The sequence below is a fragment of the Hippoglossus hippoglossus genome, chromosome 4, assembly GCF_009819705.1.
Source record: "Hippoglossus hippoglossus isolate fHipHip1 chromosome 4, fHipHip1.pri, whole genome shotgun sequence".
In the NCBI taxonomy this organism is placed as follows: Eukaryota; Metazoa; Chordata; class Actinopteri; order Pleuronectiformes; family Pleuronectidae; genus Hippoglossus; species Hippoglossus hippoglossus.
The window spans coordinates 22,099,395-22,114,390 of NC_047154.1; the positions used below are offsets into that span (position 1 = coordinate 22,099,395).

A 14,996-nucleotide genomic window follows, 5' to 3' on the forward strand; every position below is an offset into this window, starting at 1 on the left:
CCATGTAGAATCAATTATTGGGCAGTTACACACATAAGCAGACCTGACAATGTCAAGGTTGTGTGTTGTCAATAATCCTGACCCAGTGTTGCCCTGTGCTAAGTTCCTAGGGCTACAATTGTCTTAATTTGGTCAGTACTCATAGCAAAGTAATTGTCATCTTATTATATTTGCACATTCCTGAAATAAGGGAGAAATAATATAACTGTCTTCATGTCAGCTATCTTCTCGTAGTTTTACAGTTTTCTCTGTATGGAGTGTACAGATCTGGCCTTAATTTCCCTGCTCTCTGCCAGCGCAGGGATTCCACGACATTTGAGGAGCTGTACGTGCTCGTCATTGCAGCCAGAGATTCTTCGATATCATACAGGCTCATAGAAAAACACCAAGAAACAAGAAATACAAGCCGACATGTGCAAACTATTATTGTCTGTCTGAGCCACCAGTGCCAGCATAATGTGCTTCTTGCTCGTAAACCTATTATCTGCTCATGGTTCAGGAACATGCACCAATTCTTCATCAATGTTATGACTTAGAGAAATAATTTGAACCAACAGGGGATTCAGAGTGGTGGCTCTGGAAAGTTACAGTATTATTTTAATTTGTAGAAGAGTTAAAGAAAATGAATCCACCAGTGTCTTAACAAAGTGTTAATAAAGCTCTGAGCCTCCAGAACAAACCCCAGTGCTCCTTTGCATATGTTTCTGTAACTTTACTTGAGGGATAAACCACATTCTTCCCTTTGATGGGTCCACAAATTCAAGTTCAATTGGATTTAGCTTTCAAGGTCTTAACATATGATTCATGTAATTTTAATATTCCTCAAAACATTCAGAAACCCCTCAGGTCCTTTCTTCACTCATTTGGTCATGTTTGTTCATTTCCTTTAGCCCCTGTTGTAATGTGTACAATACACATATTATTTAAGTATTACAGTACAGTACAGTTCCAGTCTTAACGACCAATCATAGTGGTTTATATACACATTCACCCATTCACACGTATATAAGCAGCAGTTTTTCTATCACACAGTGTCTTGCCCAAAGTACACTTCGAAACTGGAGGAGCTGGGGGATCAAACCCCCAACCTTTTTTTTTCAGTGGGCGACCCTCTTAACTTCCTGAGCCACAAATGCATTCATATAGCAATGGCTTGAGTCTCCACCATTCAATAAAATGACTTTATATATATATGCTATGCTATAATATATCATATAGGTGCAGGCAGTGAGAAACACCATGCTGTATTTTGTGTTTAGGAGTTTAAAGATACATTAACTTTCTCCACACAGACACAACATTAACACACAAAGTCTCTCTCCCTTCTTTCTGTCTCTTTCCATGTGTCGTCTTCTTCACCAGGTCTCAAATCCATCATGAAGAAAAACGGAGTTGCTGACAAGCAGGGCACCAAGGGAGCCAAGAAAAACCTGAAGTTTGTTGGCGTGAATGGAGGGTAAAGTATTTTCTCTTTAATCAATGTTGGCGGCTGTGTGTTTGTGTGTCTGTGCATGTTTTGTTGCTCTTTTATCAACAGGAGACTGGGAACATAATAGCACAATAATTAAAGACAATATTACTTTTTCTTCAGATTTGATTTTAGAGAAATTCTTCAAAAACAAGGATTATGTTTTCTTTTCTGACTGAAAGTGGTTTCAGTCGGATTAGCCAGACAATAATAACTCCAGGTAATCTTGGTAAGAAGCAGATTCAGTCATGAAACCTGGATTATTGTTCCTCTGGTAGAAAGAGCAACATGTGCAGTGTTGGCTTTTCGAGCAATAAGTCACTTTGAATCCATCCAGGTAATTAAGATCGAAGGTAAAAACAACAAAACACATTTTATTTACATGGAAAACAACCTGTTAGGTCGTTTTCCTAAAAGACTTTATTTGTGTTCATTGTTGGGAATTTTAGCAAAGTAAATATTCACTGAGGCGTCTGTGGGCAGTGGTTTTGGATCATTAGATAAACTGATGGCTGTTCTCTACACTCAAGTTAAAATGAACTCCATCTGTTTGGATGATGAATACGTTTCTAATAACTGTTATTTTTCAGTTAGCTCAGTGTCTTCTCATTGTTCATGTGGGTGTGACCCCACCGACTCTGAACCTCACGTCTGCTGCTGCGAGTGTGAGTGTGCGTATGAATGTGTGTTGTAGGTCTACGTTATGTGATGTGTGTTGATATCTCCCTGCTTTGTCTAAGAGGGCTGCTATCTGCGTTTGCTGATGCTGGATGTAGCACATGTACGTGTGTGTGTGTGTGTGTGTGTGTGTGTGTTGTGAATTTCAACCAAGCAGATGGTAGTGGGCGAAAGAACAAAATGTGTAATTAGATATTATTTTCATGTTCTATGCCTGTGAGCTGAGCCAGTGGCTGGAGGCATTATGTTTTCAGTTTGTGCGTCTGTATGTACATCTCATTATTTTTAACACAATATCTTAAGAATGCTTTGAGGGAATTTCTTCAAATTTGGTACAAATGTTCAGTTGGACTCGATGATGAACTGAATGGATTTTGGTGGTCGAGGGTAAAAGGTCAAGGTCACTGGGCCTCCTGTCCTTGACATGATATCATTTGTTATTAAGAATTACTGTGTATTTATATTTTTATCTTCAGGCACTAAAATTACTCAAATAATAGACGAATGCAAGAGGGAACAATGAATCATAAATGGTTCATACATTAGTTTGTAATTTAAGGATCACGATCAGCTACATAAATAACACAGTCACTTAAATTAACTAAAATTAATCTCTAAAGTGGTTAGATATTTATCTTGTCGTCCATTAGTCTGTAAAATAATAAAATAGAAAAATTGTGTGTGTTCACTTACACACCTAATCACGTATTTATTTTTGGCAAAAGTCAAGTTCAGTACAAGTCCAGTATTCCTCATCACTGATAAGGGAAAGTTGTGACTGGGAGGTAGTTCCTCCTGTGTGTGAAGCAAACGGCTGCCATTAGAACATTTGTTTTATTCCCTCGTTCCTGCCCTTGCATTCCTGACCTCCTCAGTTTTATGACCTGCTCCCCTTCGCTTTGTTGTCACAGAGCCGTGCTGCTGTGTTGAGGTCTATTCCTTCCTCCCTGTCTCAGAAGCGAAACATGGCCGCTCTCCAGAGCAAACAGCAAATTATCAGAGCTATTACACAGATCTGCCGGAGGGACAGACCACACCTCATTTGTCTCCTCTTAATTCTGTTATAGGAAAATAAATACAGTTGCTGCTCGAGTCCAAAATAAATCTAACAAATGTTCATCATAATGAGGGAAACAATGTTTTCTCTGACTATGTTTAGTCTCTCGCCCACACCAGGAAGTGGGCTGCTGTTTGTGTTCCTTCTCTTTTGGATGCTCTCTAACCTATCGCTCATCTCCCTTGAGCTCCTCTGGAATCCAGGGAATGTTGTGGCCCCTGAACGCCTCTTGTGGTGTGTGTGTGTCTGTGTGTGTGTGTGTCTGTGTGTGCATCTACAAATAAGTATGAATCAGTGGCATTCAGTATAAGATGTATCTGATTGGCCTCACAGAGGAACCTTCATGATACACCCCAGTGATCACCCACCTACCCACACACACACGTACATGTTAATCTCCACATCTCTAAATATATCTCTCCAGTTGTCCCCCCTCTGAACAAGGTCGTGTTTTGTTAAAGGTTTCATATGTGCGTGTGCAAACATACCTATGGATTTTTATGTATGTTTAACTGTTTGAAGGATGTTTTGCTTATTTGGGCCAAGGCTGCATTAAACAAGCATCTCCTTCATGTAAGGCCGGAGGTCACGAGGGGAGTAACCTGTTTAGTATTCGTGTAGCCTCGGCCAAAGTTTATTTTACCTCTTTCATATTTGTTTTAGCTGGGTAGGTGTTTCATTGATGTGGCCGCTAGTATCGAAGTTGTATACACGTGTTTATTTTTAGTGAGGAAACATTGGTTGAACTTTCCAAAGGTCATCGTATATCTTTTAAAATCTAAATTTGGTTTGAGAAGGGGGTTCTCACCTTTTGAATGTCACCTTCCAAAATCAGAGCAGAGTATGAAAAAGCTGCACCACAGATGGAACTAGGATGTTACTCAGAGATTACAGACCTCCACCAAGGACCAACAGCTGCACCTGAATGCACACACTCATAGATATCAGTTCTCCATCAAGAGCCATGAATAAGTGTTAAAGAAAGTGAAATCATGATCTGTACCAACAGGATATGAGTTCCACACATTTATATGGAAATTGTTTGAGTGATTTTTGTGAAATCCTGCGAACCATCATAAACATAACGATGATGTTGTCTGTGCTTAAATTTGTGTCGTCCTCCAGCTACGAGACGACCTCCAGCGAAGAGTCCAGTGGAGACGAGAAGTCAAAGGTGGAGGTGGAGGTGGAGGAGGAAGGGGACAGCTCAGAGCCAGAGGTGGAGAAGGAGAAAGAGAAGGAGAAAGAGAAAGAGAAAGAGAAGGAGAAGGAGAAGGAGAAAGAGAAAGAGAAAGAGAAAGAGAAGGAGCCTGAAGCGGCAGATAAGCCTGAGGAGGCAGCAGAGACCCAGGCAAAGGATGCAGAGGTCCCTGCTGAGGGAGGAGGTGCTGTGGCCGGAGAGGAGCAGAGTGAAAGAGGCCTGATGGATCCACAGAGCAGCCAGGAGCTCCAGGAGGAGCAGGCTGAGCGGTGAGTCACAGCTTCAATTATAGTGATGCATTAGGTGGTTTCACTGTCGCCAGCAGTCGAGGCTGCGCCAGAGCTTTAAGTGCGTCTCTACAGAAACACATGAGGCCTCCGAACTGTGAATGGTCAACGTTGGCTGTTTGTTTTTTCTCCTATAAGTTTCTAATGTCAGTGTCAACTACAGAAAGTGAAGAGTGATTGAAAGCAAGTCTAGAAAAAAGGTTGAGTTATTGGGTGTGTTTTTATACCTGCACTGATTTGTAGTCAGGTTTGATGTTTCTCAGGTCACCGCTTCAGGGTCAAAGTTTCAGACTTTTACATAATAACCTCTAACTTTGTTGAATAATGTTATTAATGATAATGATATATATACTTTAGATTAACGTTGGTCCTAAGATCTCACAAAACTTCATAGCTGCACAACCACCAACAGCTGGACTGATGTGGTCAAGTGCCCTGTGGCAAACTGTGGGATACATGTGTCTTTGAATATTGCATCAGAGCGATATTAGGGAAAGTATTTAACCAGTGTAGGTTGTGTCGTTAAGTTAATGACAGAATATAAACTAATTTACTCTGAGCAATATAATTAAAACACAACAGGCTCCCTGTACGTCTTTAAAGATCACAGGGATGTCGGGTAGGAACAAGCTAGTGCTTTGTTTTGTGTCCAGCTGCTGCCGAGATACTGGGACAGATGCTGATTGACGCTTTAATATACAGTGCACCTCGCACACACACACACACACACACACACACACACACACACACACACACACACACACACACACACACACACAAATCCATTTAACACACACTCATAACTTCTTACACTTCTGTGCATCCCTGCCTACCTCTTAATATGTTGCACAGACTCGTTGCCACACACACACACACACACACACACACACACACACACACACACACACACACACACACACACACACACACACACACACACACACACACACACACACACACACACACACACACAAGTTTCATACAAAAGACACGGACTAGCATTCACACTTAACTCCCTTAAGTACCAGAGGTCCGGGACAATAAGCAAATAACCAGCAGTGTTGTTCTTCCTGTCACTGAATAATGACTTTTCTGCCTCAGGTACGTGGATAGAACTGAGGGCCGTGGGGGCCAGACATTAGATGGGGCCCCTGGCAGAAAGCAGGACATATATTAAGCCATCACTCATCAGCTGGATATGTGTGTGTGTGTGTGTGTTATGGATGGAGTGCACACAATGATTGTGACCTACTCAGGCTCAGTGTGCATGATGGACGAGCATTACAAGCAGTGAATCAGTGTAAACTGTTACCATAGAGGTTTGCATGTGGTATCAATGTGTCACACTGTTGACTGATGTGTCGTGTGTGTGTGAGTGTGTGTGTGTATGTGTGTGTGTGTGGTTGTGTGTGTATGTGTGTGTGTGTGTGTGTGTGTATAAGCCTGCAGGGTATCTTTTATCTTTTGTTTTCATCCCAGACAGAATTTACACAGAACCACAGTAGCCGTCTCTTGGCCACATGTTTTCCAGACTTGATGGTATTTCCACATTGAACCTGCACAAAAGAAACAATGGAAAGAACAGATGTGGAGAGTGATGGGTTAAACGTGGATTTGTTTTTTCTTTGCTTCCAGGTCGACTTTAAAGTTCTCGATAAAAGACTAAAGGCTGCTTCTTAATGTGTCGACTTGTTCTTTGTTCTCAGGGAGAAAGTTGACAAAGCGTTTATAGATGCTTGCGTCTATGTGAAGGATCGTATGGAAGAGGTTCCATCGCCTGATAAAGAAATGGTAAGGATTTACACAGAGAATAAATCCTTGTGTTTTCTCAAATGTGCAAAGTTAGTACAACCTCTTGTAACGTATGTGTCTTTTTCTGTCGCTGGAATGATTATGTCGTCTTTACTGAGCTTTCTGACGTTAATGAGCAGAGTGATGGTGGTTTACCGTGTGTTTCCTACAGTAAAAATGCAGATGTGCCTTTTTCATTCACGTCTTTCATCTCCTTCCTCTCTCCTCAGCGTCAGGTTTTAGTGGTGCTCTACCAGGAGTGGTTCAAGGTGTCCAGTCAGAAGGACTCGCAGGCCGACACCGTCAGACTGTACCTGCGACAGGTGGGCCTGACCACACCCACTCTTCTGCCGTATGTTGTCAACTTGACAGATGGCAACGGGAACATGGCGCTGCACTACAGCGTGTCACACTCCAACTTCCCTGTGGTCGAGCTGCTGCTGGACACTGGTGAGATACACACACACGGCTGAATGCAGAACAGATGAGGGCAAGATGTGGGCTCAATTAGGCAATGAAACCCTGTGTGTGTGTGTGTGTGTGTGTGTGTGTGTGTGTGTGTGTGTGTGTGTGTGTGTGTCCAGGTCTATGTGAAACCAATAATGTGAACAAGGCCGGCTATACTCCAGTGATGCTCGCTGCGCTGACAGCTGCTGAGAGCCCCGGTGATCTGGAGGTGGCTCAACAACTGCTGAGACTGGGGGATGTCAACGCTCGCTCCAGACAGGTAATAAACAGGATGTGCTCCCAGCTACTAACACGCTCTCTCATGTGGACATGGACGGTGCCGACTGAATTTCAGGCACAGTAGATATAGGAATTTTAAAAACTCCTCCGGGGGATGTGAGGACATTTCTACAAGTGGTTACTTTGTGGAAATACAGGTAAGATCAGCTGTTCTCAGAACATCTTCAGAGGAAATTAAAATCTATTGACAAGAAGTACATTAGTGTTTTTAGTGGAGCCCGAACAATTTATCACTTGGCCAACAACAAGGACTGTTATGACCTTTAACAGTCGTATCGGTATCAGAGTTTTGGTTTGCTGATATTCAATGATAATATATATATATATATATTTTGGCCAATATATCGATATTGGAAATTGTTTCTCCCTTAATGTTGTTTTTGGCGATAGCCCCCAAAAAATCCATATCAGTTGGGCTGTGATTTATAGCCCATGTTCCGTGTAGACATTGACAGAGTGTAAGAGGTTTCGTCTAAATGTATCCATCATACAGGTCCTCACATGAATTTCTATAAGACTGTGAGTTTTGTCTGATGCAGTTTTAACCGGCATAAAGTTATTACCTGTCACTCACTCGTTATACGATGATTCTGATCTTCTGAGACGGTTTTGTCGAGGTCACTCACTCTTCCCGTCGCTTCTTCCTCCTCCAGCTCTTCTCCTGACCCTGCGTCTCTCTTAATCTCTTTATCCCTCATATATATTTATATAGATTATCCCCTCACACTCCCCCTCCCACTGTTTGCTTCTAATTCTGTTTCTCACTCCTTCTCCAGGCGGGCCAGACGGCACTTATGCTCGCGGTGAGCCACGGTCGCGTTGCCATGGTGAAGCTGCTCTTGAGCTCGGGCGCGGATGTCAATGGCCAGGACCGCGAGGGATCCACAGCCCTGATGTGCGCGAGCGAACACGGACACACGCACATCGCTCGTCTGCTGCTGGAGACGGGTCGCTGCGACTCCAGCCTCGTAGATAAGGTGAAGGGTTGAAATCACATCAACTGGTCTGCTGTAAAACTGAAGATGCTTTACTTCTCATTATGGTTTAGAACGGGCACCTTCAATGAGATGACCCATGACTTATTATGACATATGGAGCCTGGTTAAGATCTTATTCAGATTATCAGACCAGATACACCCCCTGACAGACCAACGTTTAGTGGCAGCCCACCGTCACATCACTCATTGGTTTCGAAACCTAGCGTTTTGAAATTTGTCCGGTGCCATCATATTGTTTTGAAACCAGAAATGACCATATTTGGAGGAGCAGGGGGTGGAGCCTGACTGCGAACTCGCCCACCAACACCTGAAACCTGCACCTATTGGATGGAACTAGCTGTCAGTCACACGGTATCCATGCCTCAATGTGTTCGGTGCTTTATCGTATAAATTTACACAATGAACATCATGAAGACGCGAGATTAAAACAATAAAATCTTTGGGAAAATGTTTACTAATATCATAAAACAAGTAAGAAGTAGGACCATTTTGTCATAGTCTTCTATAGAAACTGACGCCCTCTGCTGGTCATTCAAGAAAATACAGATTTCAAGCACCTCGGCATTGGCTTCACTTTTCAGACCCGTAGTTTACATCCATATTTTTATGTACCGTCTATGATTATAACTCTACTTTTATAAAATACAGCGACAAATCAAGAGTTAATCTCTATTGGAAAACATGGCTTCACCTCTGGTCCCTGTAGTGGCTAAGTTACTTTCTAATAGAGGTTAATTCAGAGGATCACTGCATCATTTCTGATACTCTGCAGCTCTCACCACATCAACGGTCACGCGGCTCCTTGCACCCGACTCGCACACAGCGTAGGAAGTGTCACTACGTGTTAGGACATCGCTGTGTTCAGCTTAAGGTGGCCGGTGTAGCTATAGACATACAGGGGCCGGGGCCTGGCCCTCACATAGTAGATTGATTGTTCAACCAAGTGCATTATTGATTCCTCTGGATTGCTGATTCCCCTGTGCAGTCGGAGTCGGGGGACCAGTCACACCGATGCCTTGCTCAGCCACTGGACTGCTCCATCCCAAACAATACTGTGAACAATGCTGCTGCTGCTGCTGCTCATACATCATCTCAATCATTGAAGCCGGACCTCCACTCCTGCAATCACCCCCCTGGGCTCTGATTCCATTGTCCCTACAGGATGCACCAACCCTGTGTCCGAGATGATGGAGAAAAATCTGCACACATTTCTGACAACAATCTTATAAGTAAACCATATTATTTGCTGTGTGACTGAATCTTAAAACAGGTGAAATGAGTAGCTCTGGAAGGTCAATGATTATTCACACTGTTTTGTGTGAGTTTGTTTCTCAAGCCTTAGCTGCCGCTTTGCAGTAATATCTAAAGACTGCATAGTATTTGCTGAATAGAAGAGATGTTGCAGTACAAGGCCAGTTTACTCAGCCGGGGAAATTTATAGCTGCTTGTCTTGAATGGTGTGTCAGCATCAAGCACACAACTTAATCTACAGAGACACGGGCTTGCAAGGGAAGGCATCTTGGAGAGGTTTGTTCTTCCAGGGGAAGAAAGGGAGTTTTCTGCAAGGAAACACATATAGTTTTATCTCACGCAGTTGGATAATTGTTGATAATAAATAGTATTATTCTTATTTGGTCAATGGATTGTATCATCTGACAAAGGGGTCACATGCTAAAGTATGTTATTATAGTTAAAGAGAGGAGGGATTAAACTTGAATTGCATTTAGTAGAGTGCATATGTCCACCAAGGCCCAACTTATTGAACTACATTTAAATTCACCTGATCCAGATTTTTGTTTTGGATCTGGATAGTATGGATCAGTCCTCTGAACATGCATGAGCATTTTTCTGCAAAATGCATGAATTATTATCTGAGAAGTAAATGAAATTATTGAAAAACCCATTCCTGGATCTGTTCCCTGATGTGGATCCTCTTCTTTCTTGGCTCATGACTCACGGCTCCGCAAAATGTCAGGGAAATCTGTTGTTGTTATGGAATCCTGCTAACAAACAAACAAACAGCATAACCTCCTCTGAAGACGCAAACTTTTCAATTTCCTGTTCCTTTCATCCGTTTTCCTTTCATGATGTCCCACAAAACCTCCCAGATTCAACGCTACACAGGCAATTTCTGCACAGTGCAAAGAGGCTTATCTGTTTATTATTAGTTGCACTTTGTTGATCTGTTGAGATGTGTTTGCAAGAGAGGTTTTCAAATTATATTCACAGATTGGAAAGGAGGCAAAACATTCTTCCCAGAGATATTTCCAGATACTGAACCCAGCACAAACATAATGTGTGTGCTCTAATGTCCAGCTTCTAGAGAACGAGCAACACAACACTGCCTCCTTCAGGATGAGACCACCCACTGCATCGTCTTCCACATGAAACTCTAACCCCTTCTCTCTGTCTTTCCCTCAGAATGGTCAGACGGCTCTGTCGGTTGCAGAAGCCACCTCCCACCAAGAGATAGTTGACCTTCTGAAGGCCCAAACCGAGGGCCAAGCCTCGGAGCCCCCGGCTGCCACAGACCTCCTCTGAGCCAGGCAGACCCCGGTTACTCTTCCAACACCGCACCACACTTCAAGACCCTCTGCAGCGCCAACGTAGAGGGAAACAACCGAGACACACAGGACACACTCTGCTACGTTTACTGTGGAATCATGGGAGCTCACGTGTAAACCTCCGCGACCGGCGCGTCCTGCAAACATACGGCCACACATTTCTTCCACATCTCTGCCGACACGGTGTCATATGCTGCATCAACCACTCAGTGGACAGACAACAAAGGGGGCAGGTGGTCAGACATATATATATATATATATATATTATATTTATATTCTCACCCCACTGTATATGGACTGGCAAGTGGACGCTGCTTCCTCTCATAAAACTAGCTTGTCCGGCAAGATACTAAGCACATGATCTACCTTTCAAATATATGATATGAAATGATTTCTATTTTTTCCTTTGACGTCATTGACTTGATCCATATTTGGACATAAGCCATTATTAAGAACATAGTATATGTAGAGTGTTATTCTAACAGATAATAATCGTATACAAACACAGAAAGTGTATTTTCTACAGTTTTTTAAAAAAAAGTTGTGTTTATGTACAGTGAAAAGTCCTCTATAATATCGGTGTCCAGAAGAAACTATATCTCCAAAAGTGTAGAGTGCAAAGTAGAACTCGTGGTGAAATTTCCCATCATTCAGTGGGGTTTGGCATCATTTAGTGTGTTGTTATATTATGTTTTTCACGTCTGACATCGTCTGTGAAATATTGAAAAATAAATGGATTAGTTGGAGATAAAAATCTGTTGGAAACAGAAGAAATGATTATTTTTAAATAACCTGATAAAAGACAGATAAGTCTACAAATATAAGAGGATTGTATTCAGAAGGAGCTGCATGCAGATACTCAGTCACGCCCCCTGCTGGTCGCCCTGTAGTAAACCAACAACAGTATGTTGTAATACTGTCTGTTCTCATGATTATAATCTCTCTCTCTCTCTGTGTCTCGGCCTCCATCCCCCAGTTCAACTATAATGTACGTCTTGTTTGCCTGCTTGCGTCCAATCGAATCGTGTATGCAACTGCTTCAAAATGCACAATGAATGTCAGGCTGGCTGCGACACATCCCAATAGAACACTGTAGCTGGCACGGATCATGGGACTAACAGAGAGTTAGGCTGTCGGTGACAAAAAGACATTAATCTTGAAGAAAAATCCTCAACACGAAGATCTGATTTGCCTGTTTTCAAATAATCACTAACACCAGAACTGTGTTTTTTTGTTTGTTTTCTGTCTAAAGCAATATAAATGGCTGAGTGGCTTTGATCTCGCCTTAATCAGATGACATGTGGAGGAGACGTGTTCCAGGGAGCGTGGCCTTTTAGCATCTGTTTACCACAAAACTTCACCCATATTCTTAAAGTATCTTCCAGCAAGAGTACTGGTCTGATGAAGATTTTACGACTCAGCGTTTCTCCCACTGCAGATGTCAAACAGGTCAGCAAGTTTACAAAGAACAAAAGGGATCAATGGTTCCACCTGGGAACAGGAAACTGATTCTCTGGAAGCTTAATTAGAGACAGACACGTAACTGCACAAGTGTCATTTTTTTAAATCCATGTTTCCATGTTAAAATCCTGTTTACATGCGATCTTTAAATGGAGATTTAAAAAGGGGGAAACAACACATCATTTAACAACTGTCATGTTTGTGGTCGAGTGAACTTCTGCAGAAACAAGGAGAACGATTCCTCCGATCTCCGATCGATAAACTTTTTCATTTGTTTCTAACTGAAGAACCTGAATTAGATTTCAAATGTCTTAGTCTTCTCTAATCATAAGTATGGTGCTGTCTCGTAAGCTACTTCAGGCGAATTCTGCCTCCACCAGTCCGCTGGCGTTCGCTTTGGTTCTCGTCATCATCCACACACACGTGCACAAGGGTTCACACAGACACACACATGGACGTCTGCACGCAGCCCAGAACAACAACTTTTCTTTTTCCTGAGACGCAGTGTGGTCTGACCTCTGATCCTGCACCAGTACTCTCATATCTGGACACTTTATAATTATGGGTGTTGGCATGAAACTATGTAGAAAGACAAGAAGATAGATGGATGACGTAAAAGTATCTTAATTATGTAGTAAAAGCTGCATTTACTCTAAAACAATGAGACTTTTTTCCAGCAGTGGTTTAGCGATCACATCATTTGTTGAGTCACAGGCTACAAACATGTGCGTCTGCGCCCGAACGTCGATCTGACCTGTGCTGCTGTGAAGCGTCTGGTGTTTCTGGTGTTTCTGGTGTTTCTGGTCTTCCGTGCCTGTGTCTTCAAGTCTTAAATCTCATCCATATGTTTAATCCAGTGTGACCCAGATGTAATAAAGGTTTGCGTAAGTGGCTGAACACCAAAGACCTGAAATCGAGTCTGTTTCACATGGGGTTAAATATATATCTATTTTACCTGTTCCTGTAAAATCCAGCCAAATACATGTATATACAGTATTGTGAAGAGTATATACCGAGTATTGTCTGACAAGTTTGCTCTATAAAGGATATTGAGTATTTATTCCAAAAGCTATATTTTTACCATATATATACATATATATATATATAGTATACGTATGTATGCATGGACAAATACTCCAGTGAATCTGTCGCGAGGGGAATATGAATGATTAGAAAATATGCTACGTGTTCCCTGAGTATGTGATTATTTGACTTGACGTTGACTGGTCAGGTGGTTTCGTCATGTGTGAGGTTGTGGACTGTGTCACGTGTCGTTTTAACGCAAACATTGATGTTTGTGTCGGGGGGGGGGGGGGGTACGAAGCAGATCTGACACTGGTTTAAGCTGCAAAAGGGCAAAGTGCTCTCGTTGGAAAAACCCCATCTGAAAATCTGAGTCTGTGTATATGACAGAGTCAAATGTAAAAACCTGTACCTCTCTGTAGTATTCCTTGTACAACAAGCTTGTATGTTACAAACCAGAGAACTAATTCTAAATAAATGAATATTTAAAACTTATCCGATGCCTATTTCCTCTTGTCCTGTTATTACTGACGGGGAAACAGCAGCTACTGCAAAGTAAAGACGACACAAAGTGAATCTAGTTTCAGCTTTGCTCTTTGTGAAAGACACAATTAATAAAACATCGGTGTAAAAGCCTCATTTAAGAGCGCGTTTGATCCGATGTTGTGCATCTTACATATTCATGTTGCCACTCAATGCACGAAATGCAATTCAGCAGAGTTCACCTTCTGTTCTCTCCACATGGATTTACAGGAGTTTCGATACTGAAATTGACAATAGACAAGTTCTTAATGGACCTTATTTGTCTTTTTCAATTCAGATTTAGTTGTTAACATTGAAGACAGATCTTTACCGTCATTAAACATTTATATGAATCATTTTAAATTATACGTATACTCATATATTAATAGAATGATACAACTAACAAACAAAGATTGGACAATATTGTGAGTAAACCATTGTATGTTGTTTACATGTGTGGGCCTCAGCTCTTCTGCTGTAATATGCTGTAATGGAACACAATGACCAGCAGGTGGTAGTATCACAACGCAGTGTAACAGGACAGCAGCTCTTCTTCACTGTGGAGCTGCTTCTTTCCTAAATATGGAGAAATATGTAGAAATCAGAGAGAACTGGATCTGCTGTAGATTTCTTCAAGTTGTTTCATTCAAGTCTTCTTCCGTCCCGGTTACTGTTCACACACTGAGAATCCACGGATCACATGTGGGTGATAGGTCCTGATAGGAGTCAGGTTGAAGTGGTAGAAGTGAAGGTGGGAATGGGCTGGAAGGCTTTTCACTCAATAAACCACAACTCTGATCATTGAGATTTTTCTCGAAGGAATGTGTGGTCGAGAAATCCCTTCATCAGTGACGAAAGAAGTAACGTCTACTTAAGTGTCAAAGCCACACTATAAAAACTTTACAAGCAGGGGTGCTGCAATAGGGGATGTGGAGCGAGGAATTGCCTGGGGCCCTGAGTTGAGAGGGGGGCCCCCCCAAGAATACACAGCAGTAGTGATGGATGGATGGATGGATGGATGGATGGATGGATGGATGGATGGATGGATGGATGGATAGGTAGGTATGTAGGTACTTTAATGATCCTGAGGGAAATTTGCAATGCCTTACCTTACAAGACGCTGGTATGTTTTTTGATCTGTCATGTGACTTTCATCTCTAAGTGATACATGTAGTTGAGTAAATGTACTTAGTTACATT

General features: G+C 42.1%; 1 protein-coding gene across 5 annotated transcripts in view; it reads left to right on the plus strand.

Moving 5' to 3' along the window:
- The window catches only part of kank4 (KN motif and ankyrin repeat domains 4), a 73,510-nt gene extending 59,740 nt beyond the window's left edge, over positions 1-13,770 (plus strand). For 4 of the 5 annotated variants that reach the window (XM_034582059.1, XM_034582060.1, XM_034582058.1 and 1 more), the window contains 8 exons: positions 1,363-1,456; positions 4,329-4,443; positions 4,498-4,673; positions 6,398-6,482; positions 6,713-6,932; positions 7,067-7,209; positions 8,006-8,206; positions 10,649-13,770. In XM_034582059.1, coding sequence (XP_034437950.1) covers positions 1,363-1,456; positions 4,329-4,443; positions 4,498-4,673; positions 6,398-6,482; positions 6,713-6,932; positions 7,067-7,209; positions 8,006-8,206; positions 10,649-10,768 — 1,154 coding nt within the window. In that variant the 3' untranslated portion in view covers positions 10,769-13,770. Of the gene's footprint in view, positions 1-1,362; positions 1,457-4,328; positions 4,444-4,491; positions 4,674-6,397; positions 6,483-6,712; positions 6,933-7,066; positions 7,210-8,005; positions 8,207-10,648 lie in introns of all 5 variants that reach the window. The other variant, XM_034582061.1, reaches the window with a different exon arrangement.
- The last annotated feature ends 1,226 nt before the right edge of the window (positions 13,771-14,996 follow it).